Source organism: Phytophthora cinnamomi (assembly GCF_018691715.1).
Source record: "Phytophthora cinnamomi strain GKB4 chromosome Unknown Contig53, whole genome shotgun sequence".
Lineage (NCBI taxonomy): Eukaryota > Oomycota > Peronosporomycetes > Peronosporales > Peronosporaceae > Phytophthora > Phytophthora cinnamomi.
Genome location: NW_027150986.1, coordinates 124,750 through 152,681, shown reverse-complemented (window position 1 = coordinate 152,681; position 27,932 = coordinate 124,750). Strand labels below are relative to the sequence as shown.

Genomic DNA, 27,932 nt, shown 5'->3' with positions numbered 1-27,932 from the left:
TGAAACTCAGAAGCAACAGGAGAAGGCCCAAGAAAAAGTTAATCATGACAGTGTAGAGCAAACACTCGCTGGGTTTCTCCATCACATGAGAAAGCAGGTACGTCCACGGAGCAATAGCAGTACCGAAAAGCACAAAAAGCGTGGCAGTGGCAACTGGAACGTCTTGTGTGCATGATGCACAAGACTCGGCGCCACCTAGTGACGAGGTAACACCATAAGATCCAAGAAGCAAAATGGCAGCGGTCATTGGTATGAGATATACTGCCACATCAAAACAAAAGTTTGCCAACCAGTATGCGAAGAATGACATCCCAGACAGTATTTGCTGGTATTTGGCATTCTGCTCCAGATCCTTCTCTTTGACGATGTAAGGCATCATCGAGGCAGGTATGAACGTGAAGGCAATTACGATAAAAACCACAGCGGGGAAACTAAGATACGCGCTGAAAATCGACCGTGTCTTGAAAGAAAGTGGTAGTGGATGGGAGAATACGCGAAGTGTCACGTTTGAACTCGACTTCCCAGCTTTAGAGAGCAGAAAGCGGTTGATAGCACTATCGATCATGTGCTTATAAGTCGGTGCGGCGTGCGTCGACGACCCGTTTGCCAAGACGTTGTAGCCCATTGTCTTAGTATCTTCTGAGGCATACAGAAGAAACCCTCCAAATTGCCCCTCTACAGCAAACTGTGTAGGTTGAGCAGGCAGTTCATCATCAGATGCGTATCCATATCCCTTTTCAAAGACCAACTCGGCAAACCGAAGACCATACCCGCTCGTGTCATTTGGCTCGATCGAAGGTGAATCATAAGAAACTCCGAAAACAGTAGGTGTTGCGAATCCATCATATACCGTCTCGTTCATTTCGACCTCGTACGCTGCGCCGTCCGAAAAATAAGCTGGAAGAATCAATTCGGAGTACCACCCGCTACTTCCACTATTGGCGTTGAGGTTGCGAGGGCAGCCGAATGGGACTGGAGTTCGTTGTGCAAGTGAGTACTGCACAGTTGATGAGAGTTCTAGTTTTGGATCGTTCACAAGCACCGCACTGTATTTCAAAGCCGAAAGGCCGACGAAGATGGCGGCAACAGGGAGAACGGTGCTGAAAAATAGCATGTTTAAGTCACGCTTGCCGCACTGCACTCTCTTGCGAAGCAGTGCTGTCATCTGGTTCGCAAACGTTTCAATCACGCGGAGTGGTGGGGACTTCGCCGACCCACCAGCGACTTTCATGTTGTTTGTCGGAGACCGAACTACGACCGCTGTTTCCCAGGTCTCTACATTCGGCAATTTGTCGGGTGCCAAGCTCGTAGTTGTTTTCTCGTCACGGAGTACTTCAGACGGTAACATTTCTGTACTACCGCTTTCGGCGACTTTAAGAAAAATTTCTTCAAGTGTCGTGACGGATATGGAGAAAGAGAGAATGCCCAGTTCGTGTTGACGGGACTCCAGGTCACAAAATAATGCTGGGAATCCGGCTGACGCTTCAAACGGAAGTTGAAAACTTAGCTCCGTTCCAACATCTGACGCGACAATTGCTTGAGGCACATGCTGTTGAACCAATAAACGAGCAGACCGAGCATGTAAGGCAGTGTTAGCTTCGCTCTGCCGAACGAAACTGAGACGGTAGCCCACACCGAATCGCTTTTTCAGGAATAGCGATGAACCAACGCATTGAAGCCTCCCCTCCGCCATGATTGCGATCCGGTCGCCCAAAATGTCTGCTTCGTCCATAAAGTGAGTCGTTAAAATGACGACGCGGCCTGCGCGGTTGCGCTGGATAAGCTCCCATGTACTGCGCCGGCTATACGGGTCCATGCCTGCAGTTGGCTCGTCCAAAAAGACCACCGTGCTGTTGCCCAAGAATGCAATTGCCAGGGATAGTTTACGTTGCATTCCACCTGAAAGAGCATGTGATCGGACATGGATCTTATCGGATAAGCCCACTTCGTTAATCTTCTTGATGACTTCTGCTGCAAGATCACTTGCATTTGTGAATCCCTTTAGACGACCATAGAAAGTTAGATGCTCTTTCACGGTCAGGTCTGGGTAGAGTACGCTGTGCTGAGGACAATAACCAAGCGACTGGCGGATTTTCCTCATATCGCTAACGACAGAATGGCCCCGGATCCAAGCACTTCCGCTGGATGGTGGCGTCATTCCAGTTAGCATAGACATTACTGTGGTTTTTCCTGCCCCGTTGTGGCCTAGAAGGCACGTAATTTGGCCTTCATAAAGCTTCAAATCTAGTCCGTGAACTGCAATTTTTTTCCCGCCGGGCACTGAGAATTCCTTTCGCAAGCCTTTAATGACCACCGCACGACCACTACTTTCTTGCTGTTTCAAGTCTAGCCGAATAGGTTCCACCGTATCATTGACTTTATCTACCTCGCCTTCCGCTTCGGCGGAGACAAGCTGAGAGGCATGTGGGCACCAATACGCTTTTGACAGCAAGAAATACCACTTCTCCGCTACACCAAACTCTTGAGGAACAACTTTCTCGAAATATTTACCAAGTAGAATATAAACCACCGTGTCTAGAATCTGCATCCCAATAGCATTTGCAAAGCGGAAGTTGTTTACTTCGTCGTTCGCATTGTCACCTGTCACACCAACGCCAAACGATTCCAGCTTTGCAATTACTCCAATGCCTTCGGACAACGAAATTGGCGGGAGGATCCCCGCGCACGTTCGACTAGCTTCGCTAGTGTCGTCATTAAAACTGTACGAAATGAAAAACATCATAAAGAAGAGACCCATACCCGCAAGCGAACCTGCTCGTGCTCTTGAAAACAAGCTGCTTATCATAAAGCCGTAGCTGAAACTGCTCGTGGCGAAAGTAAAGAAAAACACGAACAGCAATCCTGTATCCGAGTTAGGAAACAGCATGCCGTGCGCGCCGACAGTTTGCAGGAACGCTCCCAAAACTAATATGGGCAGGTAAGCAAGTACCCAGCCACCGAAGAGCTCATTATCCCGTGCCCCAAGAATTCTCATTAGCTCTCGAGACTTTGTTTCCTTTTCCATAAGGAAAGACACGATAACACGAGATACAAGGTACAAGTAGGACAGGACGAAACCTATGGGGAATACCAAGGCAACCTTTTCGAAAAAGGGAGCATAGCGAAAAGCTTGTGTCGGATTTCCATATACAGCCGCGCCGTGGTAAGGCTGTGGTGCCATTCGCAATGGTACTAGCAGCGCTTCCCTGCCTAGTGGTGGTATTGTATCAACGGAGACGTTTGGTATAGTCACGGAGACTGCGCTAGTAATCAGGTCCTTCGCTGAGTTGAGCAAAGTAAAAGCAGTACCAATAATCATGTCATTCTCAAGTTGCTTCAGCAATCGACGATCAGTGGTCGCATTTGCGGGCATTACGGCCAGAGAAACCTGGCATGTTCCGTTGGTTGTAGAAGACTGTGCGTCCCAGGTTGGCATGCAGTTGAGAAAGCGTGCTACTACCGTCTGTAGAGTCATGAAACCTCGAGTTGCATAGGCCATGTTGTTTCCCGCTGGTGCAAACTTCGTGATGGTGTTGGGTCTGGGTTTATTAGTATTTGGTACAGGCGCAAGATTTCCAGTCGAATTGAAGCGCAAAGAATATGCAATTGAATGACCTCCCAAAGCACCGAAGGTCAAAGTGTCCTGAGGAAACTCATCAAAAGCAATGGCAGCGTAGATCTTTGGGTGCTGGACGTCGGCACCGTATTCCTTACTGGACACGTACTCCTCCAAAGCCGTCTCATTGTCGAAAAATACGTGCGAATCAGCGAAGCTAGGAATTGTCAAAAGTGAGATACCTTTCACGACTGGTGCCAATGCAATGCGTGGATACCACGTTTCTAATGCCGCGGCGAAGTATTCTCGTGTATATGGCGTATCAGGAGTGATTGCAATCTTGTACGGCACGACTTTGCCTTGACACGTGTTGGGTACGTGATAAATGGTGCGCTCTGCTCCAGTATAGCCAAAAAGCAGAAATTTTAGGGCACAATCCATCAGTGCATCTTCTCCTAGTTCATCGAGTTTGTCCCCTTCCATGAGAGCTTGCAGGGATAAGCTCAGCAGTAATCCAGCCATAGTCGTTTCCGTAAAGTAGAACCTGGGGATCTTTAGACTACTGCTCAAGATTCCCAATAACGCACTCGCTGAGACTGTTCCGTTCGAGGAACTGTTGCTGCCGCCGCCACTTGTAGACTCCTTTGGAACAACAATGCCCGCACTACTTAAGCCATCATTCAATGCGGAGTTGAAGTCCGTCATCGCGTAGAGATTCCAGGTCGAACCGTAACCCGGTGCAGACGCATTCGCATCGCTGGTCGCCCATCCCGCCGGGACGTTCAAGTCCGCTTCAAACTTCTTCAGAGCCACGAACAACAGAATGCACAGCAGCGGGTTCAGCACCTCGCTCCACGTCGCGAACGGATGGCGTCTCTTAATCATCCAGTTCTTCGCCACCAGTGCGCGCAGCACTGGCCACGTGCGTCTTGCATTCTCTGCCTTCATCCACCTCCACCGATCAAAAAGCACCTCTCGGCAAAAAAACTGAAATGAGCAGCAAACAGTAGAGAGCCATTGAAACGGAATGGAAAACGGACGGACGCTCCTATTCCTAGTCTACCCAACATTGTCCCCGTCGTTATCGTCCTCTCACTTCTCGCCAGCAGCTTCCTTCGCTTCCCTCTTGGCCTTCGCCGCTGCAATCTGCATTGACAGTGGGAAACCGAAGGCGAATAACATAGTAATATAGTAGTACGGTCAGCCTGGTATATTCGGGTATAGAGGTGCTGGCTGCGCTTGCCTTGGCTGCCATGGCCTCTTTGCGGCTGCCGAACTTGCGGTTCTTCCCGTGGATGCGGCTCGCCTGGCCGCTGGCAGTGGTGGCAGCGATGGCCTGCGCCGCGGTCTCCTCGCACGCCTGCTTGAGCTTCATGGCCACGCGCTTGTGCTGGATGTCCGCCATCGTCGTGCAGCAATAGTGGCGACTGTCGGACCATTTTGGTATCCGAAATTAACCCCGAAAATAACGTCTGATATCCAAAATTAATTCATGACGTAAACAACGCTTTTATTGTCTTCAGGGGATACAATATTGTGTAGCCATGCTTTGACATGTAGTCCAGGACTACAATTCGAAACGTTGGCGGCGAAGGATCATCAATTGCTAGAAGGGAATCAATCGTCATGACGTCGCTGGCTCGGGGCAGCGTCTCCTCCGTCAAGAAGGCCGCGTCGACCGCGGACGGTGCGTGACCGTGTCAAACGGTTGGACGCCCATGTTGTACAATGCTAATAGCAGCGTATTGCAATGTGCTTGTTGCGGTGCAGCGCCAATCTGGAAATCATACTTGGCCGTCCGTTCGCCCAGCGCCAGTGAAGCCGTCAATACTACGGACCACGTGAAGACAAGCTCCGGGAACAGTATTTATCGCAGCCGGAAGCGGTCGAAGCCGTGTCTTGCTCGAGGAGGAGCCAATGGACCAGGAACAGCCATATGGATGTCGCTGGCCTCGCCATTGGCGACAACGCGACGCAGCGATCATGGAGACGGAGACGACAGCACTGCAGTGCTGAAAAGCATTCGAGGATATTGGGAGCAGCTCAGTGTGAATGAACGCCAGCAGATACTGTTCTTGGATGAACCAGAGCTCGTGAAGCAGCTGTACAAGCTTAATCTGAGTCTGCTTTGTGTCGGTCTAATGCAACGCCACCTCAAGACTACGAACCGAACGGCTACAGATACGTCTGCGGCCAGCAAGAAAACAACAGCAGCGTCGGCAACCACGACAGAAACAGTGGTGCCGAAGGTTGCGAGCTCAGCTGCTGTTCCAATGGCGCAAGATCGAGCAGCTACGCCGTCACAAACGCGTGCGGTAACAGATACCTCATCAGAGAAGACATATGAACTGCTGGAAGCGATGGAGTTTATGGATATAGGCACAGGTGCGTAGCTTAGAAGCTGTGTTACAATGCCGCTAAGGTATTTTTGCTTACCATGCTTTTGTTGTGCTGCTGTAGGTATTTTGACGGTTAAAACAGAGCTGGCCGAGGACACCGCTCGACTCTTCACGTTGGTGGGGGAAGTACTTGCAGGCTTCCTGACGTCGATTCATGTTCTCACAGAGAGCAACTTCACCAAACTCTTCGTGACCGAAAGCGAAACAATCAATACGTGGGCAAACTACCAGCGCTTAATTGGAATGCTAGTGGAGCAGGTAAGCCCAAATTGGTCCTCGTGCTAGGTATCTTTGAGCGTCACACTAATATCTACGGAATAGCTTATATTACGGAGTTATGTAGGCTACTTGGAGAAAGAAGCAGCTCAGCAAATGGAGCAGCTACTGCTGGAAGTTTCTCTGGAAGACAAAGCTACAGGGCACATCACAACAGCAAGCAGTTCGGCTTCTAACAGCAAGAAGAAGAGTAAAAAGAAGAAGAAGAAGAAATCGGCAGTGCATACCGCTTCAACTCTCCAGCAGACCCATACATCAGAGCTTCCCAACAACGAGATGGTGAATCGACCGGAGGGAGATGATTTACATGGCGTGGTTCCGGACGAAGAACCAGTCTCGGAGCCGATGCCTGAGTCCACTGCTGCCTCTCTAGACAGTGATTGTCAGTCAAATTCATCGACAGCACCACTCGATGAAGCTGAAGCTATACTGGATGCCGATGAAGTCGCGCCTACAGAAGCAGAACTCCCGTCAAAGAAGTTGTCAGGTCTAAACCCCAACGCACTGGTTTTTCAACCTCAAGAAACATTTCCAACCGACGAAGACTTTAGCACGCGAACGGCTTTCGGTGGCAAGAGGAAGTTTGACGAGTACATTATCAGCGTTCCGTTCGAAGATATTATCAGTGACGCCGGCATTGCTTTTGACAGCACAAATATCGATGGGGGGTCCGATGACGAAGAAGCCGTCGAGAGTGTGCATGATCGTGAACGCCGTCGCTGGAGAAAGCAGCGTCGCTGTGAAGAAGATGCCGAACTAGAATGGCAGTTGCAGCAGGTTTACGCGTCGGCGTCGTCTCTCTTTGGCTGGGACTTCACGAGGCAATGCGAGCTGCCGGACCCGGGAGCCAATCTTCCGTGGAGCGAGTCGACGTTGTGGAGAACAGCACCAAAAGAAGTGGTGCGGTACTTTTCACCCGGTAACGGTGACGCGTACTCAACGTTTCAAGCTCCGCACTTCCTGCCAGCGCCTTCGGGACCCCCGCCATCGCGGTACTACTTCAATCCAGGTCCGCCGATGCCGTTCGGGCCACCGATGCTGCCTCCTCCCATTCCACAAGGCGCTTTTGGCTTCCCGCCGCAAGAGTTCCCCATGGTCGTCTCGTCACCCGACTTCTCCAATGCGCAGTACCACCCGAGCAACCACGAGGACCAGGTGGACGTTTGAAAAGCGTCCTCCAAAAAATCTGCGACGTGTGAGAGAAGACACAATTATTGTTCAAAAATCTATTTATTTCAGCATCTCCAATATATTGTGTGTGGTACACTCAATCTCGTACTTAATGGTCTGCGGCTTTGACTTGTGGTCGAGAGCCTCCAAGAGCTCGAGCAACTTTACTTGGGACCCAGCGACATGGCTCTGCTGCTGCGTAGCGTGACTTCCGTGGCCGCCAAGCGGGCGACCGCCTGCGCACTGGCCGAGGCCGCCGCGACCTCCACGAGCGTGCGCGGCTTCGCGGTCAAGAAGGACAAGAAGAAGGGCAAGAAGAAGGGCGGCGACGACGCCAACTTCGAGCAGATGCTGCGCGCCATCAAGGGCCAGTACCCCGAGGCGTACGTTGCGGTTCTTGGGCGATAATACAATTAGCGAGGTGAGTGGCAGTGCTCTAATTGGTGTATTAATATGCAATGCAGGGACGAGTGGACAGAGGAGGAGAAGCAGCGCCACCAGGAGATCGGCCGCCGCTACAACATGATGACCAGCATCGAGCACAACCACTTCATGCGCGACGTGCAGACCAAGATCGACCTCAAGTGGGAGGCCATCAACGCGCTGCCCGCTGAGCTGCAGGCCGAGGCCATGGAAATCGACCTCGCTCCCGCCCCTGAGGAGCGCGGCATGGCCACCTGGACGCCCCCCATCCCGGGCTTCCGACGATACACGGACGAAGGCGCCGAGACGATGGACTAAGTCGGGTTTAGGCCACAGGTTCACTGAGCAGGTTACAGCCGTCGATATGCAGAGGATGCGGCAAATAGAACGAGGTGGAGAGTGCAGTGCTGCAAGAAGTTGTGAGAGGGACTATGCTATACTGATGTTTGGCGTGATTTACATGCTGTGGGGATCGCGTTGCACTTCGTCACGCAGTGCTTGCTCGTAAGCGTCTGGCGGTGGCAGTGCTTTCTCTTCTTCTGAACTATCTTCTTCCTCTTCGATGTCGGCGACTTTATCGAGACTTCCTGGCCGTGTAGATCCGGGTTGCTTGTTCCACCACTCGCGAACGTTGCGCTGAATCACCAAGGACGCTAGTGCATGCGCCTTCATGCGCGCAAAGTTTTTGCGACACAGCACACCGCGTGTGGCAGCTTGGAATTTGATAGCAACGTGTTTTGTCTGCAGGAAGCTGCGGCGAGCGAGCATACTGCGCGTGGCCGCCTGGACGGTCACGGCGGCACGCTCACGCTCAGACAACTCAGTAGCCTCCATGGAGCCATGATCTGCAGCTTCTTGCTGCTTCTGCTGATCCTCAATGGTTTGTGTTGCTTCACGGAGTTGCTTGGTCGTTTCGCGCATGTTCTTACAATTCCTCTTGAGCAACCAGGCTCGAATACCGTGCTGGAGAACCTTCACTTCGTCTTCTAATGACTGCCTTTCCTCTGGGCCCATGAGCTCCATAGCTGCTTGGAGCTTGTTGAGTCCTTCTTCATCTTCAGCAATGACACTCTGAACATCGGAGTCGTTCTCTGTTCCAGCTAGCATTAATCGACCACCAACAAGGTTGTTGTCCATGCCAACTGCACTTGCTGGGGATGAACCGAAGCCCGCTGATGTTCCCGTGCTGCTGCTGGGAGAAACGAGGATTTCATCTCCAACACTACTTTCACGACGACGAGTGGTGTGCCCAGCCGAGTCTCGTGATATACTCAATGAAAGCGCGCATTTATCGTGCAAACTCATGGTTGAAAAGGCACCGAGCAAGAGCTTTCGATTGTGTTCCTGATTTTCTCCCACCTGTGGTTCAACATCCAAAGGCAAACCATTCCAGTCAGTACCGCATATTCAGCATCAACAAACTACCCGTCGACAACTTACGTATGCTGTTGACTTTGAATATAAACTTGCCTCGCAGGGACTCTCACAACTGTCGGCATGGGAACGTGATGGACGGGCATGGGGGACCACACGACTATTGCCTTCCAAAAGACCCATGTCTCCAGCATCTATGTAGGGTGTCGGGGCATCATCAATCTCCATTGGTGATCCACCAAAGCCATAAATCTCATCGACAACCCCCATGTCGCTAGAAGTGTCATCTCCCATGTGGTGGTGCAACTTCGCAGCAACATCGGCGTGACCTGATTTTTCTGCACGTTCGGCAGCAGTGAGCCCGTCGAAGTCGCGAACGTGTAAATCTGCCCCGGATTGCAGTAACACTTCAACCACTTCATCGTGGCCGCACCCTGCAGCTAGATGAAGCGCAGTCTGTCCTTGTGTACTTTGCTGGTTAATATGCGCACCATGAGCAACCAGTACTGGAACTAGCTGTGAATAGTTGTAGAAGCTCACGTAGTGCAGTAGGCTCAGGCCGGTTTCGTCAAGCGAGTTGAGCTCCTCCAGCAGTTCTTCACTCGTGTGTGCAACCGTGACAAGCTGACGCACTACGCGCTCCAGTAATTTCTCGGAGAGCTGTTCCAAATCGTTGTCGCTTAATGCTTCAATTGTACAGTCGTCTAACGCGATCGATGCTCCACCAGATGAAACCAGTGTGGCTGAGGATTCTCCAGACTCACCCGACAGTTTTTCTTGACTGGAGTGCTGAGTTGACAGTCCTGAGGATGGCAGCGCAGTTGGTATGGACAAATTGTGCTCGGCTTCAGATAATTTGCTCTTCTCACCGCTACTACTTCCAGAAGCAATCGGGTAGGCTGCTGTATCTTTAGCTGTAGGCTCTGCTGCTTTCGTTCGTATTGCATGGTGAAATTCAGATAATCGTTCCACAACTCGAATCTTGCATTGCCGCTCGTCCACTAAGCAAAACATACCGTCAACGACAAGAATGAGCACCTAAGACTGAGAATGGGTAGACGAAGCATGAGCATCAACTTACAATCTGACTCGACGTAAGACGATAGGTTCCTAATTGACCCAGAAAGCCTGTCCTCCGATCGCTTGGGGTCTACAAAAGCTCGCGATATTACAGTCGGAGATCGGCCACGCTTACCAGAGACGCCATGCGCAGAATATGGTGCTGTAAGCTCCAGCGGGTCGACAACTGCTGACTCGGAGATACGTCTTTCCTGCGCAATCTCGCCAACAAGCGAAGGGGACACTTGGTAATGGCTACGATACGTGAACTGTTTCTTGCGTGACAACTGAATGCAAGCCTGACGTGACGGTCCGCCCAAATGACACACGTAGATGTCGACACTTCCAAGTTCACGTGAACTAGGAGCTGCGGAAAATACCATGCGCAGGGAAAAATTGTTCGTGCGGTTAGTGTCGAATGTGTAAACAATGAAGCAACTCGTCAATGCAATGTAAGACGCACCTGTGCAACGAAGTACGGTATCCGAGACTTTCTCCGCGCGCACTCGCTTGGCACCAAACTGCACAAACAGTTTCATGGGATCTTGAGCCATTTTCTCTGGAAGCCTTGCTGCGAGGCAAATTAAGATTTTGGCTCCGCCATCTCCGAAGTCCCAATCTGGCGAGAAATCTGAAATTTCAGCCAGCTCGAATGTCTGCTGGCCCCCCAGCCCACATACACTCTTCTCCAAGGACGTAGCAGAAGTTAGGTCATTAAAAAAATCGTCTGCACCAAATTCTGTGGTAATTCCTTCCATGACGTTGTCCTTCAACAGTAGTAGATCCGCATCCGACAGGTGAGTCGCTGAAGCCTGATATGACGTTGTCTGGGGCTCAAAGTCCATTTCGAAGCAGTCTGAAAAACGAAACACACAACCAAGGTTAGAATAAAATGACGTCGTGAACGTTGCATTGGCCGCCTGCATACTTTTCATGATGGATTCCACCGTCTCTTCAGAAGCCAAAGGCTTGGGCGGGCTAAGTTGCCTCAATGGCAACACCGCACTACTAAAGGTGCTGCTAGTTTGTGCAGCAGGCAGCGACCGCTTAACCCCCTTCATTGCGCTGCTCTTGGGTACATCAGCGGGCAGCTGACGCCCCATGGCTTCCTTGTTCATCTCGTCAAAGTAATGAACAAGAATAATGTTTTCCTTTGAATCACGCACGGAGTATATTCTCCGATGGAACGTCTACAGCACACAGTTCGTCAGCAACAGCAACGTCTCGTATCATACCGATCTTCTTCATCTTCCACTTACTGAAGTTTCAGCCGAGTGCACGTACGTGCCTAGAATGATCACTTCGCGGTTGATCACGAGTTTCGCGCGGTCCTCACGCACCTGCACCACACAAAGCCCCGTCAGCACAGCGGCGATCAATGTCCAGCCCCGAGCCGCCCCCGCACCCGTCCGCTCTTGTCCTTGCGCTTCTGCCAGTGCCACCCATCCTTCTTGTAGTCCGAGACCTCCAGCGTATTGTAGAACAGCAGTGTGCCACCTATTGACGCATTGCCGACAGCAGCAAGACGTAAGTGCGTCTGTGCAGCAGATAAAAGCAGCGCACGACCGCGCGACGTGAGACCTACTTGGCGGCCGCAGCTGCAGCGAGCGGAGCACCGGCACGCCCACGAGTTTGTAGTGCAGCAGCAGGAACACCAGCTCGTCCTTCACGAGCCACCGCCGAGCCGCTTCCGTGCGCAGAGAGGCTGCGCGCGCTTGGATGCCATCGCCCGAGCTCATTCGCCAGTCCGCCTCGTAACGTCGTCTGTTTGGCTTCAAGAGGACGCGGGTTGCAGTACCGTAATGTCTGTATTATTGTCCTCTTCCCGCAGTGTCGCAGATTGCCGTGAACAGGGCACGCACTGGCGGGTAGTCATCAAACTGAAGTTTGGATTCGTCTACTACAACATGTTGCTGTAAGTATCTGCAATAGCGGTATCTCCTGCTACTTGGAGCCATTTTGGAGCTGCGGCTCTAGGTGGTAGACGCGGCCGGGGGCCACGCCGCCGAAGTGCGCCATCTGCGCCGCCGTGCGCTGCTTCTTGCTGCGCATCTTCATCGTGTGCCAGGCCACGCGCTCGGGGTCCTTGAAATCGGCCACCTGCCAGACGACTCCGGGTACTCGGATGAGCTTCGCCCTGGCGGGTGCGGCTGGAGAGTTGCTGAAGAGCTGCTGGTACATGGAGATGGTCGACACCTCCTCGTCTCCGCCGGCGGGCCCGACGCCTTCCACCTCCAGGCGCAACGCGTCGCCCATGAGCGCAAAGCCGATCTTGGTCAGTTGCTGCAGGTTCCACAGCGCCAGCGTGTTCCACGGAGACGTCAACCCGCTCAGCTCCAGCGGCTGTACCGCCGGGTCGGGCTGGAAGGTGTGACCGGGCAGTGCCGTGCCCACGACAAGATCATGCGCCGGGTCGAAGTTCGAGCGTAGCAACGCCACGCCAGCCGCGTCGACCTCGATCTCTAAAGACTGCAGCAACAACGTGTCGGCTTCCGGAAAGTGGTCTGCCGCGGTGCCTACCAGGGCATTCAGCGCCGGCACGAACTTCCCCCAGTAGAGCATCTGGATGATCTCCACCTTGCCAGCAATCGCCCCGGAGGCCACTTCGCTTTGCAGCTTTGTCATGAACTCTCGCACCGAATCAACGAATACGCTTGTAGCCTTGGAAGAAGTGGGCGAGATCGAGTCTACGCCGCTCGAAGAAAACGCTGGCTTCGCTCCTGTGATCGCAGCAGCAATCGCGGCTGGGAGCCCCACAGCGATGAGGATGCCGCCATCCGCGTACGTCGCTGCCCGGGCGCAAAACTCGCGTAGTTGCTGCAGCAACTTGTCCACGTCGATCCGCTCGTACTGCGTATGGCTCTGCCAGTGTAGCCTCGTGCCCACCACCGTCGTACCTCCCATGGCGGCCCCGCCGTCTTGCGCTCGAGCAGTGCTGCTTGGAACTGGAAGCGTTTCCACGTCACATCGCGGTATCAGATTCAGAAACGGACCGCGACAACGACGCCGCGGTGATCACCTCGAGTTCGCTCGGGTCGAGAAGGAAGGTGTCATTAGGAGCTTTAGATGCTCTATCGCGCTTACTGGCTGGCTGAAGCTACGCGCCCTACCCTTCAATACTGGCAGCTTCAAGCCTCCAAGTGATACACGCGACCGGGCGCAACGCCGCCGAAATGGGCGAGCTGTGCGGCAGCGCGTTGCTGCTTGCTCGCCATCTTCTTCTTGTGCCACGCGAGACGCTCGGGGTCTTCAATTCCGTCCACTTGCCACGCGATGCTGGGCACTCGCACTAGCTTCGCGGTCGTAGGTGACGTGCTGTTTGCGTAGAGTTGCTGGTACATGGCGATGGTGGCGACCTCCTCGATGCCCGCCGCAGAGCTAATTCCATCGACCTCGACCCGCAATGCGTCCCCCATAAGTGCAAACCCCACCTTCGTGAGCTGCTCCAGGTTCCACAGCGCCAGCGTGTTCCACGGCGATGTCAAGCCGCTCAACTCGACCGGTTGGCTGGCCGAATCCGGTTGAAACTCGTGTCCAGGCAGAGCCGCACCCGCCACTAGATCGCGCTTGAGGTCAAAGTGGGAGCGCAGCAACGCCACGCTAGCTGCGTCCACATCGATCTCCAGAGACTGGAGCAGGAGCGTGTCGGCTTCCGGGAAGTGGTCGGCTGCCGTACCAATCAATGCGTTCAGGGCAGGCACGAACTTCCCCCAGTGCAGCATCGGAATGATCTCAACGTTGCCAGCCAGGCTCCCTGCATCCACCTCACTCTGCAGTCGCGCCATGAAGTCGCGCACGGAGTCGATGAAGGCATTCGGCTCAGGGTTGGCTCCATCCGACGAACGCGCGGCAGTGAAAGAGCCTGCAAATGCTGCTGGGAGCCCCACCGCGATCAGGATGCCACCGTCGGAGTACGTAGCGGCGCGCGTGCAGAACGCCCGCACCTGCCCCAGAACCTTGTCGACGTCGATGCGCTCTCGCTGCGAGTGGCTGTGCCAGTGCAGCCGCGTGCCCACAACCGTCTTGCCCCCCATTCGTGCGTTTTGTCTGCAATTAATTGCAATGGGATTCTGATTCCTGCATCTGAGGATCCGCTTCAACTTCCAAGTAAGATGGGTCAGCACATGTGGAATTCCACCGTGAAGTTCAAGCACGCGTACGCCTCAGCACACGACAAACAGCGCTACTGACTCATGGTAGACCTTATTGCTATGGTACATGCACGTCAAACTCGAAAGCTTTTGTATTTGTGGATTGGATAGCAATCTGCAAAGGAGACAGTGCTCGCAGTGCGTCGTGCATGCGCGACGAAGGCCCATCAAGGCTAATAGTACTCACGACGAGGCGGCGGGGGGCCGTATCCGTATCCCGGGGGTGGCGGGGGCGGGGGGCCATACCCAGGAGGTGGCGGGGGCGGGTATTCCTGCTGCACGATGACAGGCTGGACGTACACTTCTCTTTCCCTGGGCGAATGCGAATCATGTCGGCGTCTGTCGTTGTTGTCTGCCGCCGAAGCACCGGCAAGACAGCACGAAGCGCAGCACAGGCCGGCCAAACACCCGCAGCACTCGTCTCCGCAGCAAATATCACAGCCGGGGCCGTCGTCAGGTCCGCACATGGTGGTCTCCAGTCACTCTTGCTCTCTCGACCCGCTTTCTCTCTCCCCTTCGGTCGCTTGTGGTTGACCTCGGACTTGCTGTTGTGCTGGAAATTCTCGCAATGAGGTCATGTGCAGTGGTGCGAGCGATCTCCAGAATTCCGCAGCTTCATTTGCATCACATGCGACGTGTGCACACTCGGAAGTGTATGTCGGTGGTGTCTCACGAGCCACAGCAAAAACGCGCCGAAGCAGTTGATGCTCGAGCAATTTACCCACGCCAACCGTATCATAATCGCGGCAGGCAGAGAAAACGATCGGTATCAGTGCGCAGGGCGTGCATGCCCAGCGCCCCGTCCGCTAGCAAATTGCCAGTGTGGCAATGCCATGTATTCAATGCGATGTGTAGTATTCATTATTCGCGTTGAACTGGTTCCTTCCTCGACTTCGTAGCCATCTCCAAAGTCTCCAATTCAAGCACGCTACCAAACCGTATTCGGCCTCATAGTCGTTGCTTAAGTCCACCCATACATAAGTGTACTGTATCAGTTCGTGGCGCGCACTTGGGGCTGCGGCGGGCGGATTTGGGACATCACCACGGGCTGGACAGTCACGTCGCGGGAGTTGTCGTAGTCCCTGCGGCGGGGGTCGTCAGCGGCGAGACGTCGGCGGTTGTTATCGTTCGCGGAGGCTGCGTCGCCGGCGAAGCACGTCGCGCAGCAGGAGCGAGCGAAGCATGAGCTGGCGCCGTCGGGCATCGTTTTCTCAATGAGCTTAGAGACCTTCTTCGGAAGTGGGTCTGGTCTGTGAGGGAAAAAGCTGATGCCAGCTGGGGATTCGACCAAAAAACGCAGGCAGATCGGCAGCTGACACTTTGAAGTTGACGCCGGTATTTCAAACCGTGGACTTATGGACGCGGGCCCGGTGTATGCTAAAGAGATATTGCTAAAAAGATAGCGCTGTTATACCCAACTACAAGCTCTCCTCCACACATCTCGCTCAGTCCTTGCGGCCATTCTGCTCGAGGAACGTCTTCATCGCCTCCATCACCGTGGCAGTCAGCGCCTGGCGGTCCTTCTCGCGCTCCTCACGCTCGACCTCGAGCTCCCGCTCTCGCCGCTCCGCCTCCAGACGGCGCTCTTCGCGCTGCAGCAGCAGCATCTGCTCCGTGGCGCGCGCCTGCTGCTCCACCATCTCCTGCAGCAGCGCCTTGAGCTCCGCAATATTTGTGGGGTCAGTGTTGTTCAAGACTGCCGAAAGTGACGCTGCCTTCGGCGTCTTGTGCGGGGCGCTGGCATTGGGCGAAGCTAGCTCGGGTTCGCTCGTAGGGGTGATGAAGCTCTGGGTCGCAACCTCAGAGGGAGCGGAAGCTGGCGACGACGGTTCGCTGGTGCTACTTGAGGAGTCCTCATCCTGGCTAGTAGCTGTGCGTTGGTTCTCTCGCTCCGCCACCGCATTAACCGCTCCAGTGGCGATCGCCACGTTCTGCGCAAGCAGAGCGGCACTGACAGGATCCCCACCATCCAGGAGCGTGACCAGCTCCGTCATGAGCACTTCAAGCTCACCCGCAGGGGCCCCCTTTGGTCCGACAACCCGTCCGTTGTTGCGCTTGACGCGCTCGCGGTACTTGGACACCAGGTTCTCGAAGCGGTAGCGCACGATCGGGCCCTTGATGTTGTCCTTGGAGAAATCGGGGCTGTTGTCCAGCTTGTTCGCCACGTCTTCCCAGGCCGATGAGATCGCGCCAAACTTGGCACGGAACGGCAGGGATTCCTTCACGTACTTGACGAGCAACAGATCGTCGTTGGGCGTGAACCGCTGGCGGGTGGCCTTGGTGACAATAGGCAACGCCTGGTCCTCGGAATCCACGAGGAGAGAGGTGGACGACGACGGCGGCTGCGGCCCCAGCGGGGACGGGGCGATGGCCACCTGCGAGGCCAGCAGAGCCGGCTTCTTCCCCGCAAGGGTGTCGTCCGGGCGGATCTTCCTGGGGCGGCCGCGTTTGCCCAGGTTCTGCGACGGTGGGTCGGCCTCGGCGGCGTCCAGCTTGGGGATGAGCTCGGTCATGACGCTCTGGAAGGAGGCGTCCTCCGAGGGCGCGCTTTCCGGGCGGCTGCCGCTCTTGACCCAGTCGCGGTGGCGAGCCACGAGGCGCTCGAAGCGGTTCTTGGCGATGGGCCCCTTGAGGTGGTGCATCTTGAAGGCGCTGCAGCCGTTGAGGGTCGTGGCGACCTTCTCCCAGCCGGCCATGAGCCCGCCGTACGGGGCGCGGAACGGCTGATCCGTGTTCACCTGCACGGCGAGCAGGTAGTCCTGGCTGGGCCCGAAGCGCTGGCGCATTCGCTGCTTGGGCGGCATGGAGGCAGGATGGTTCGCGCGGCGGCGGCCGTAGAGCTACTTCTCCCTTGGCGCTTTTTTCGTTTTTTGATTCCAGGCCTCTACTGGACGCGCCAGATCACATACCTCTCTGTTCGGATACTTACTCTACGCGAAAAGACAGGCTATAAAGAATACGGTGTACGATTTGTATGGGATCATCAGAGGTCGGGAAGCGGGCGGAGCATCACGTCTGGCAGGTCGGCCGACGGATTCAAAAACGAACGTGGGATTTCGAAACTGGCCTCGCCTAAAACTACTAGCCGCCTGAACCTAAGTGCTAGACGGCGCCCCCACGCCGCCTACTCTACAGACAGTGCACGGCTCTCTATGCTCACATCTTCGTGAGGCCATACAGCGGGATGTTTTGCAGCGATTCCTGAATGACATTACGTACACGCACAATTCGGTGGTCAGTTAGGGGCGGACCGTGCAGCAGACGTCGAGCACGACGAGCACTCACCGTCGAGTGCAGCGAGTTGATCACGCAGCCGCACTCCACCACCTTGCCGCCGAGCTTTTCGACGAGCTCGACCGTCACCTTGAGAGTGTTGCCCTGCAGGTTGGCAACACAGCAAAAACAACAAATTGAGTCCTCGACTAGCGAAAAGACAAAAAGTGACGGGCTTCACACGATCCAAACGCACCGACGCAACGAGGTCGTCGATGATCACCACGCGCCCTCCCTCCGTGATGGCGTCCTGGTGGATCTCCATGCGTCCGGTGTAGAAGCCCGACACGTAGTCCACGCCCACGACATCGCCCGGCAGTCTCCGCGCGCGACGCACGGGCACAAACGCGGCCTGCAGCGCCAGCGCCAACGGTGCTCCGAAGATGAAGCCCCTGGACTCGCAGCTCACCACGTGCGTGATCTGCTGGTGCGCGTACCGGAGCCGGAGCGCCTCGATGGCCGCCTGGAAGGCCACGGGGTCCAGAAGCAGCGACGTGACGTCGCTGAAGTCCGCGCCGGGCTTGGGGAAGTTGCTGAACACGCGGATCTTCTGCTTGATGTACGCGGACACTTCCTCCTCGTTGGACAGGTCCGCGGGCGGCCGCGTTGCGAGCTTCTCGCCGCTCATGCTTGTCCAGCTGACGGTGCTTCGTTGAATGCGTGCACCGGAGGACTAAAATGTGTCGTGAACTATATTTTGACCAATCAAATTGGACCAATTCACTGCTCAAAAACATGTTTGCTGCCGGGCGGAAGGCCTCCGGGACCGGAGCTGGAGGTGGCGACGCTGCTCAAGTCAACGATGGTGCGTTGTATAGAGGCTACGGATAGCAGTAGTAGACTGGTGTGATGTCGTAATAACCCGTGGGGCTCCTGGTTGCTGTTCATTTAGACTGGCTGAGTGTTGGGAAGAGCTTCGCCAGCGGCACTGGAGAGGACAAACCCAAGGCGAGGCGTGAAGACACCGAGGCATCCGAGTCGGCATTGCAAGTTTACAAGCATAGCAAGCATCGACACAAAGAGAAGAAGAAGAAGAAAGAGAAGAAGCAGCGCTCGAGCGATGTGGACGGTCGCCATCTCTCGAAGCACAAGAAGAAAAGCAAGGACAGGAAGCGCCGCAGGTCCTGGAGTCCGTCCGGAAGCAGCGACGAAGATGATACGCATCGCTCTAGACGCCGCTCTCGTCGACGTCGACATCGCAGCCGCAGCAACTCGCGCTCGCGATCTGCGTCCCGGCCGCGCAGCCATAGGGATGAGAGCCGCATTGTTACTCAATCGGATAAAGCACTTGCGCTGCACGAAACACCAGGCGAAGAAAAACTGTTCGAGGTCGATTGCGTAGGCGACCGCGAAAATCGGTTCTTTGGGTCGACATACGCGCACGACCAGCCACTGTACGACCTGGCCACACGGCGCAATCTGCTCACTGGAGCGTGGATATCGCGAACACGCCCGAAACTGAGTGGCGTCGAGATGCATCGCAAACAGAAAGAAAACCAAGGGTCGGATCGATATTTCTCCGTGCGGGCACGCAAATTGGAGAGAGACGGTCGACAGAAGCGGCTATATCTTGCGTACTCTGAAAAAAGATTATCTCGCGCGGCATCTTCACACCAGGCGGACCACAGTGATCAAACTGCAAACGTCGTTGTGAGCTGCCTACCCGAAATGTCTTTCATTCCCGTGGATCCCGTGCTTGAAATTAATAACCTCGTGGGTGACGATATTGGGGATCATAGCACCAGTACCAGTGATGAAGTTATGCTAACTGATGGGCAAAGTGTGGAGCAACATCTCGTCGATCGGAGTAAACTACTCAATGCCGCGGTAACTGCGGATCCACGTGACACTGATAAATGGCTCGATTTGATTGCCTTTCAGGAACAAACAATTCGTCTTCACACCAGAGGCAAAAAAATTGATCCAGCCGTGAGGGCGAGTGTCGTAGAAAAGCAATCTGCAATTTTGTCGAAAGCTCTCACCTACAATCCTCAGTCTCGAAGATTGCATCGCGTGAAACTGAACATGACGTTGCAAGCTCAAATCAAAGGTGAAGGTGCTGCATTCGACTCGTTTCAACGGCAGCTGGAAACTCTGCTCCTTGATGATCTTACCAACTGCGATCTATGGCTCAAGCTACTCCAAAGTCGCCAGCAGCATTTTGGTAGCTTCTCAATGCAATCTGTGCGTGATCTGTACGCGCGGATATTGAATGTTTTGAGGGTCGAGACCGAAAAACAGGCGAAAACTAAGGCGGAATCTGCCAAGCCATTGCACGGGGTATCTGAACCATTACTGCTTACCACAAAATCAGAGGACTTGGCGACATTACTTCTCGATTTCCACTTGCTCATGTGCATCTTTGAGGCAAAGGCTGGCTATACCGAACGCTCAATCGCTCAAATGCAAGCATTAATTGGTTTCAACCTGAACGAAAGTGCGACGGATAAACGACCTGACACCAATAATGTCAGTCACCTTGACATGCTGCGGAGTTTTGTTTCGCGGTGGAATGACGTCGGATCAGTTAGATTTGGCGACGAGCAATGGGGAACGAGTGCACTGAGTTGTGCATTCGAGCAGGATTCCCCCGAACTGTCAGACGCTGGGTTCGAGGAATTCATCCACACAAAATGCGTTACGACTATCGACCAAGTGAACCCTCCTGACGCGATACGGAGTCAAGAACACAAGCAGAGTCTTTTGTTTGCTTCTGCTGACTACCAGCGCAAATCAAAGATAAATTCGGGAAGAGATGCGGGGGCTGGTAGCGATGTGAACACAGACCTCGCCGCTGATTTTGTTGCGTGCGATGACTCAGATACTGATTCAAGGCGAAGTGGCACAGTTGTTTACAGTAACTTGCATGGTTATCGTATTAGCATTGATGATATGGATGACACGAAAGAGTATGAACGTATTTTATGCGAGTTGAGAGGCACGGAAACCGCGCGAGCTCGCCAGGACCAGTTAATTGAGAAGGAGCAGGCTAAGCGTGAAATGCTGGCAGTTACGAAGGCACAATTGGAGGATCAACGCGCAGATTTTGGGATTATTGGAGAAGACGATCATTTCATGAAATGGCTTGTTCGCGAGGAAGTCCAAATACACGTACAATGGTCCCCACTGCGCGCTAGTAACCCACTTCATCAGGAGCTAATTGAGCAGCAGCCAGATCGAGCCATATTGACTGATGAAATCCAGCCGTTTTTGTTTACTGTCCCAGCGCCGTATCGATGGCGGCTTGTTGCGCAGCTTCTTCGCATATGCGGTGTTCAATGGCGTGGGGAATATCAATGGGACGATAGTCTTCAATTTTGTCAGTGGATGTATGCAGACGATGCTGCGGATTGTGAACAACTTGTGAACCCGATTTTGTCAGCTTTCAGCCCTCGACCTACGAAACATACGTTGGTTCTTGATCCGTATGATCGGAAAATGATTCTCGAGACTGTCCTTCTCAACGATATTGTAGTCAAGGATGGTGTGATCCGCGATCCTAAAAAGGTGGCTTTTGTTCGTCGAATTTTTATGCAAGCACTAAGCGTTTTCCAAACTATCGACGAGAAGTTCGGGACAACTTTAAAATGTTTGTTGATTAGTTTTGAAGCTGAGGTTACACGCGCAACCGGTGATGATGAAGCTTTTGTGATGTACGCTCGTCGTCTGAGTCAGCAATTAGTCCAGAGGAGCGTTAATGGTGATACGGATTTTGACGTATTGTTTGCCTACGCCAAGTTGGAACTTAAACTTGGAAATGAACGTCAGGTGCGACGTATCTGCGATAATACGCTTGCGTCGCTCAGCGCCCCATCCCAAAGCGATGCCTCCGTAGCCCGACATTTCCATCGCTTTGTGTTTCTTCGCGCACGGCTTGAAATGTGGCCTTTGACGAAGAATCAGAAGAAATTACCCGAAACGCTGACTTGCAGTGAAGGACTACTTCGCGTTCTAAGATGCCTCTACACACTTTGGAGTGCGCAGCAACCGGAACAGGGTGGTGGGATTAAGAAGGAAGCGCTAGACACTATTGCGAAAGTGCATCGAAAGCGGATTTACACCTATCTGGAGAATATCTTAAAATCTGATCCATTGACTGAAACGAGCCTCATCGCTTGGTATCGAACTGAGCTAAGCTTTGCGATTCGACACTGTGCAGAGTTAAGTTCGCAGCCTCACGATGCCCACTCAGCGCTTAGGAAGCCGCATGATTGCTGGGTTGGCTACTGTTTGCACAACTTGGCCTTAGTGATTTACGCGTATCGAGGTTTTGAAGCGGCTTGCCAAGAATATCGCCAAGGTTTGACCGAAGTAAAACACCAAGCCTGCTCACACCTAAATTGGATGTGGATCTGTTTCTTGGAGTTCATGCAGCAGCATCAAACTTTAGGTTTGTTTCCAGCGGTTGCGCCACGTGCATGGCGCGAATCCATCGGTGACGCAGTTGAGAAGTTTCCAAGCAACGCGTTGTTTCTTCGTCTCTTTGTCGATGCTGAGACGGGTAACACGATATCTCAGGTGCTTCGGAACTACTTTCTTCAGGTAGAAAAACGATGGAGACGGCATTACGATTCTCCAGAATTGGTGGAGTGGTTATTTGCGCTCCTTTGTGAACTTTGCCGCGCGGAGCGAGCCGCAATGATCAAGTGCCTAGCTGCTCCGCAGCTAGACAATGAAAATCGTTCTCGACCAATGTGCTGCCTTTTTCATCGGTGGGGCATGAATGGCACTGCAGTTACTCGTATCCGACAAATGTTTGAAAGTATGGTGAGCCACATCCGTACAAAGGGTAGTGCGCTCTGTTGGCGACTATATATGCGTTTCGAAATAGCGCTCGGGAAAGTGGATGCGGCAAAGAAAATATTGTACCGTGGGATTGCCGCGTGTGCATGGAGCAAAGCGCTGTACATGGATGGCTTGCGTGTGCTGCGAGCGTATTTGAGCGAAGATGAATGCCACGAACTTCTTGAGTTGCTGGAAGCGAAGGAGCTGAACGTACGAGTTGATTTTTGAGCGACTAAAATAGCGATGCCTGCAGTAAAACAACAGTATTGTCAAAGATGCAACAACGAAAACGGGGAAACGAATCGACCGGGGAAAGTCGAAAGCTTGGTCGACGGGGTAAGTACTTGAGATAATATAGTGCAAAGCTTGAGGCGGAGTACCGATGCGTACGCTTGTTCTTTGTTGTTGGTAGGCTTCGATTTGGTCGAGCAGCTTGCTGCCATTAATGGCTCGGAATGGAGTGTAGCAGGTATCTTAGACGAAGTTTTGCCCGAGCAAAGAAATTTGTGGGAGGCGAGGTGCTTACTGAGGCCCACACACTATGGAAATAACGTATCCGACAGCAAGAAGCCCTTGGGGGCGAGTGTTCGTAATGGCAGATGCAAGCGGGGTGGGTCTGTGGAGCCCATTCGAGCAGCTCTCAATCGACCCTCTACCTCAACGTTGGCCAGCCAATTCTTGCAGCAACCTCTCCTCGCCATACATGCCGATAAGTACACAAGCTTGCGCACACCAGACAACCGTTTTCGCGGGCATCTACTTACTCTTTGGGAGGACAAATTTCGACAAAAATCTTTAGCAGTGGAAGACATTCTCTTTCTCATATCATGCCCAAATGTTGCTTCCACACTAGAAAGCGCGAGTTTTCTACGAGCAACTCAGATGTCCTATGAGCAAGTTATGGAGCTAGAAATGGCGAGTATGATGCTTCGTGAAGAACAACAGGAATGGTTCCATTCTGCGTACACTCAAGCAACTACTACCTCACTATGCGATAAGCTCGCGCGTAACGCATGGATTCACGGTCGAGCGTTGCGGGCAGGTAGCATCACGCTTCCGGAGGTGATTGTAAGCAAGCGTTTACCATCCCGCCCCGCATTACGGATGTCACCCGTAGGCAGACGCCTCGAGAAACCAATCGCTCTCTCTAAGCGCCCATTACAAACGCATTCACGATACATTTCCACCGCACCGAAGCCTCTTGGTATCCAAATGCAAAGTGAGCGTCATATTGGTTCCTCCTGACCATGATGTTGCTGTTGCGTGTGCAAAATAGATGCTACAACTGCCTTGGCAAATGGCTGCCCGCTTAATATTCAAGATTGGATCCGTGATCACTGCATGGAAGAAGTAGCTCGATCCACTACCATGCGAAAACGATTCGCCGCCGAAAAGCTATCAGTACGCACTCTTGCACATGTGAGCTTGCTTCTTCCTAAATTCACCCCTCTTTGTTGCCCAGAACATCATGTCCACATATTACCACCAAGTCACAAACCGGCGATTTATGCATTGGCGTCAACAAGCATTGTGGACGCAATGCCACCGACAAGTCCGCAATTTTTGCCGCCTGTACGCTTTGCGTCGAAAATACTGGGACAGTTCGTTCGTAAGACTAATTTCTTGTGGACTGCTTGTGCTGATAAGGAAATGCGCATTGTGGGTCCTCCAAAGATCGCGCACAAGACTGGAATCTTTAGTCTTTCGCTTGTGGGCGAAGTGGATGGCGGACACAGTCCATCAGCGGGAGTACGAAGCAATCGCTGCTGCGGTATCTGTTCAATGCTGGTTTCGCGGTGTGAAAGGAAAACAAGCTGCGGCCGTCCATCACCTACACCAAGCTGCAACAGTATTGCAGGCCCATTGGCGAGGATATCATTCAAGGAAAATGTACAAGCGAAAAAAGCGCTTCTTGGCATACGATCGGGCTGCTCATAAAGTCCAGCGCTACTACTACTCGTACACTTTCCGCGTGCGTTGTGCTTTATGGATGGTGCAACAACGAGCAGCACGCGTTATAACACGTGCTTTCAAGCATTATCTCGAGAAAAAGCGCGACTTTATCGCTTGGTGTCATCATCTGGCTCGGTTTCACGCGGCGATTTCCATTCAAATTTGGATGCGACGAACCAAAAGAAGAATCGCTCGCGCCAGGGCGAAGCGCGACAACCTAGCACGAGCGAGGCACGTGCTGTTCAAGTTTCTTCGCTACACTCAATTCATGCGGCGCTTTGGGTTGCGCGTGGAGACGGTCTCAAAGCAGAGGACGGCAGCGGCTGTGCTGCTGCAGAACGCGTATCGGGCAAAACAAGCACGGGCCAGGTTCTACGAGCTGAAGGTCCGGCTGGAGGACCAGCGACGCCAGGAAATCTTGACGCATATGTGGAACAACGCGTACGCCACAACCATCCAGAAGTGGTGGCGCAAGCTTCGCCTCAAGTTGAAGTAGAGACAGAGTGATGGTCACTTCAATCGTACTTAGCACGGAACTCTATCTCATTTCTTTTTAGGATCTGACTCATTTAACGCACCCGTTCCCCCCTTTGATCCGAGCGAGACGCCATGGAGAAGAGCGAGCTGCGCGTGCGCTGGCTGGTGCTGCTGCTGTCGTGCCTGCTGATGATCGGCAACTACTACTGCTTCGACAACCCGGCGGCGCTCAAGAGCCAGCTGCAACAGCACTTCAGCAACATCCCCAAGGACCGCTACGAGTTCCTCTTCGTACGTTCCACGTCTCGGATCTTGCTGCGTTCTGGCAGCAATGCCGTACATCGCCTTGCAATATAACATATAGGGATATTGATTGCATTTGTCCACTAATGATTGCGCCATTGTATGTAGAACTTGCTGTACTCTTTGTACTCGATCCCCAACATCCTGCTGCCGTTCTTCGGCGGCGTGTTGGTGGATCGGTTCGGGGCGCGGGTGATGCTATTTGCCTTCTCGACAGCAATTTTGACTGGGCAACTCATCTTTGCCACGGGCTGCTCGCTCTCGAGCTTCAACTTGATGCTGGTGAGTTAAATGCTTGTCTTTTGTGTTGGTGGCCTGTTGATGTTAAACGGAGCCGGCGTTTTTTCATTTGCAGTTCGGTCGGGTGGTGTTTGGATTCGGAGGAGAAAGCCTCGGTGTGGCACAGGGGACTCTCGTCGCCTCGTGGTTTAAGAACAGTGAACTTGCGCTCGCATTGGGCATCAACCTCAGTGTGGCGCGACTGGGAAGCGTCATTAACAACGAGCTTAGTCCTGTTGTCGCCCATGCGTCAAGCGTGTCCACGGCGCTGTGGGTGGGAGTGATCATGTGTCTGGCGTCCACCTTCACGGTGATGCTGGTGATCCCGATTGACAAAAGGGCGGAGAAGTTGACGAAAGAAAACCAGAAGGAGGCAGGAGCGGCTGCTGAAAGCATCCACTTTAGCGATATTAAGCATTTCCGCCCAGCATTCTGGCTCTTGGCGTTGAGCTGCTTGGTTGTCTACGGCTGCGTGATCCCATTCAACAACGTCGCGAGCAGCCTTCTCATGGAGCGTGACTTTTTCAAGGAGCCCCCTGAGGCGTGCCGACGATGCGGAGAAGGGCTTTACGAATTCGAGCTCGATTGCGCAGAGATTGTCCCAGGGTGCCCAAGTGTTCCTCCATACGGGTGGCCGCTACCATTGCTGTCAGCGAACTGCACAATAAAAGAGCCGCTAGATCAGTGGAACTGCTCCACTTCCCCGCCGCTAATCGATGGAGACAAAATCAATTGCGACGACGAAGCGTGGAGGTTTGGGCCTTTGACACAGACGTACTGTGCCACAAAAACGGATGCGGCCCAGAAAGCTGCTACGCCGATGTCCATTCCGTACATCATTAGCGCCATCATATCCCCATTCCTTGGGTTCGTGGTCGACCGCATCGGTCTCCGTGCGTTTTTGGCGCTAGTAGCCCCGCTCGCCCTGACAGCGGTCCACCTCATGCTCGGACTGACACACGTTAGTCTTTACGCACCGCTGGTGCTTCAAGGCGTTGCCTACAGTGTGTTCGCCGCAGCACTGTGGCCCTCCGTTCCGTGTAAGTGCCTATGATTTTGTGGATGCGCTCTACTGGCGTTCATCTTTTTAGCAACCAGAGCGCGTATGCTCACCATTTGTGTGTATGCAGATGTGGTTGAGGCGAAGCACGTCGGAACTGCGTACGGAGCTATCACTGCGATTCAGGTGCGCACAGCAACTGCATACAACGCTAGCTTTACGTGAACGCAAGTGCTAACCTTGTGCGTGCGCTTTGCGGTATCTATCGTTACAGAACATTGGACTCGCGCTGTTTCCACTGGCCGTTGCTGCCGAGTTCAACCACGATGACCGGTACATACCAGGTGTGGAGTTGCTCTTCGTGTCGTTTGGCGTTCTGGGTAGCCTAGTGGGCATTGCGCTCAATGTGGTGGACTACCAGAACGGGTCCATCCTGAACCACACGAACGCCGCGAAGAGAAGAGTCTCGCTTATGCTGGACGAGGACGCGCTCGACAGCGAGGCACTTCTGGCGGCGGAGCACTAAACTGTGGCTTTCAGATTGCATGTGAAGGACCAGCCTTTGTATCTTCAATGTGTTAGAGCTTCGCTGGGTTTGAATACAAGCATGGAATTATAGCGACAAGCTGTGGCCTTAGGCTCTACGTACAGCCTTGAAGAGTTCGAGTTGAAGCTATAGCAAAGCCTCAGCCAGTGATACAGGTCAAATGGGCATGTTACCTGCTATCCTGGATGACATCAAATGACCAAGGTTTTTGACCCTTAAACCAACATTGAAAAAGTTTGACTAACCCTATTCGATTCGGAGTCCGACTATAATACGCGGGTTCATTCAAAGTTCCCCAACGAGACATCGCTACCTGCATGTGCTATGCGGTCACTGTCAGTATCACCGATTCTCGGTTTCTAGCTTCACCGAGTGTTCATGTTTTTTGTGGTATTGACGTTTGCGCGACCCGAGACGCACACAAGTGTTTTTATGCCGCGTTTTGTGGAGGGCACGCACGTCGGAAGTGCGTAACGGAGCTGCCATCGAAGGCATTTCCCGTTCACAATGCTAGAGCTGGACAGGTCCGATCGACGAAAATCATGTCCGGGACATGTGCCATGCTGGCGGCGATAGCGAGTAGAGCACCTAATTGAGGAACGACGTTCCAATTGCAGTGGCGTTTCAGGGCAAGATCACGTCGAAGTGCACGTAACCATTGTAGCGCGCGGCTGCATCTTCGCGAGTGCGAGACTGCGTTCAGAAGCACCACAGGACCAACAGAGGACAAATACGGTTGCGAGAAATCGGTCGCAGCAGATGTGTCCCCGCTCAGAGCGCGAGGCGAGGCACGATCTGCGCCGCGCATTTCGGGTTGTCTGTCGGGCAGACGATCGAGGAGCGATCCCGACTTTCTCTTCCGCCTCTTGTGTTGACTTTGCACGGCAACGATGGCCGTGGCGTGGCT

General features: G+C 53.5%; 11 protein-coding genes across 12 annotated transcripts; 5 read left to right on the top strand and 6 right to left on the bottom strand.

Moving 5' to 3' along the window:
- Positions 1-4,648: 4,648 nt before the first annotated feature.
- IUM83_00028 (ATP-binding cassette (ABC) Superfamily) lies at positions 4,649-4,961 on the bottom strand (the record flags this gene model as incomplete). Its single annotated transcript, XM_067923762.1, has 2 exons — positions 4,649-4,702; positions 4,800-4,961. The coding sequence occupies 2 exons, from the start codon at positions 4,959-4,961 to the stop codon at positions 4,649-4,651; spliced, it is 216 nt and encodes a 71-aa protein (XP_067789415.1).
- A 221-nt stretch (positions 4,962-5,182) lies between these two features.
- IUM83_00027 (uncharacterized protein) lies at positions 5,183-7,398 on the top strand (the record flags this gene model as incomplete). The annotated part of the gene is made up of 4 exons (XM_067923761.1): positions 5,183-5,243; positions 5,327-5,941; positions 6,017-6,213; positions 6,277-7,398. The coding sequence occupies 4 exons, from the start codon at positions 5,183-5,185 to the stop codon at positions 7,396-7,398; spliced, it is 1,995 nt and encodes a 664-aa protein (XP_067789425.1).
- A 186-nt stretch (positions 7,399-7,584) lies between these two features.
- Positions 7,585-8,142, top strand: IUM83_00026 (putative mitochondrial protein; the record flags this gene model as incomplete). Its single annotated transcript, XM_067923760.1, has 2 exons — positions 7,585-7,784; positions 7,866-8,142. 2 exons carry the CDS (start codon positions 7,585-7,587, stop codon positions 8,140-8,142), a joined length of 477 nt encoding a protein of 158 aa, XP_067789424.1.
- A 138-nt stretch (positions 8,143-8,280) lies between these two features.
- IUM83_00025 (Calmodulin-binding transcription activator) lies at positions 8,281-11,996 on the bottom strand (the record flags this gene model as incomplete). Its single annotated transcript, XM_067923759.1, has 8 exons — positions 8,281-9,183; positions 9,265-10,199; positions 10,280-10,624; positions 10,721-11,113; positions 11,186-11,447; positions 11,517-11,597; positions 11,663-11,754; positions 11,843-11,996. 8 exons carry the CDS (start codon positions 11,994-11,996, stop codon positions 8,281-8,283), a joined length of 3,165 nt encoding a protein of 1,054 aa, XP_067789423.1.
- Positions 11,997-12,201: 205 nt separating this feature from the next.
- Positions 12,202-13,161, bottom strand: IUM83_00024 (Cation Diffusion Facilitator (CDF) Family; the record flags this gene model as incomplete). Its single annotated transcript, XM_067923758.1, has 1 exon — positions 12,202-13,161. One exon carries the CDS (start codon positions 13,159-13,161, stop codon positions 12,202-12,204), a length of 960 nt encoding a protein of 319 aa, XP_067789422.1.
- Positions 13,162-13,385: 224 nt separating this feature from the next.
- IUM83_00023 (Cation Diffusion Facilitator (CDF) Family) lies at positions 13,386-14,291 on the bottom strand (the record flags this gene model as incomplete). The annotated part of the gene is made up of 1 exon (XM_067923757.1): positions 13,386-14,291. The coding sequence occupies one exon, from the start codon at positions 14,289-14,291 to the stop codon at positions 13,386-13,388; it is 906 nt and encodes a 301-aa protein (XP_067789421.1).
- A 1,562-nt stretch (positions 14,292-15,853) lies between these two features.
- On the bottom strand, positions 15,854-17,212 carry IUM83_00022 (Neutral ceramidase; the record flags this gene model as incomplete). Of its 2 annotated transcripts, XM_067923756.1 has the most annotated exons (2): positions 16,311-16,339; positions 16,420-17,194. In XM_067923756.1, the coding sequence occupies 2 exons, from the start codon at positions 17,192-17,194 to the stop codon at positions 16,311-16,313; spliced, it is 804 nt and encodes a 267-aa protein (XP_067789419.1). The 2 variants fall into 2 exon arrangements, with proteins under 2 accessions (XP_067789420.1, XP_067789419.1); XM_067923755.1 differs by having other exon boundaries at positions 15,854-17,212.
- Positions 17,213-17,564: 352 nt separating this feature from the next.
- Positions 17,565-18,309, bottom strand: IUM83_00021 (Adenine phosphoribosyltransferase; the record flags this gene model as incomplete). The annotated part of the gene is made up of 3 exons (XM_067923754.1): positions 17,565-17,609; positions 17,694-17,786; positions 17,878-18,309. The coding sequence occupies 3 exons, from the start codon at positions 18,307-18,309 to the stop codon at positions 17,565-17,567; spliced, it is 570 nt and encodes a 189-aa protein (XP_067789418.1).
- Positions 18,310-18,416: 107 nt separating this feature from the next.
- On the top strand, positions 18,417-19,312 carry IUM83_00020 (uncharacterized protein; the record flags this gene model as incomplete). The annotated part of the gene is made up of 3 exons (XM_067923753.1): positions 18,417-18,486; positions 18,574-19,230; positions 19,299-19,312. 3 exons carry the CDS (start codon positions 18,417-18,419, stop codon positions 19,310-19,312), a joined length of 741 nt encoding a protein of 246 aa, XP_067789417.1.
- A 3,429-nt stretch (positions 19,313-22,741) lies between these two features.
- IUM83_00019 (uncharacterized protein) lies at positions 22,742-24,915 on the top strand (the record flags this gene model as incomplete). Its single annotated transcript, XM_067923752.1, has 7 exons — positions 22,742-22,802; positions 22,879-22,935; positions 23,584-23,670; positions 23,743-23,867; positions 23,929-24,038; positions 24,114-24,125; positions 24,621-24,915. The coding sequence occupies 7 exons, from the start codon at positions 22,742-22,744 to the stop codon at positions 24,913-24,915; spliced, it is 747 nt and encodes a 248-aa protein (XP_067788835.1).
- Positions 24,916-25,028: 113 nt separating this feature from the next.
- On the top strand, positions 25,029-27,004 carry IUM83_00018 (Major Facilitator Superfamily (MFS); the record flags this gene model as incomplete). The annotated part of the gene is made up of 5 exons (XM_067923751.1): positions 25,029-25,187; positions 25,308-25,391; positions 25,555-26,518; positions 26,609-26,664; positions 26,753-27,004. The coding sequence occupies 5 exons, from the start codon at positions 25,029-25,031 to the stop codon at positions 27,002-27,004; spliced, it is 1,515 nt and encodes a 504-aa protein (XP_067788776.1).
- Positions 27,005-27,932: the final 928 nt, after the last annotated feature.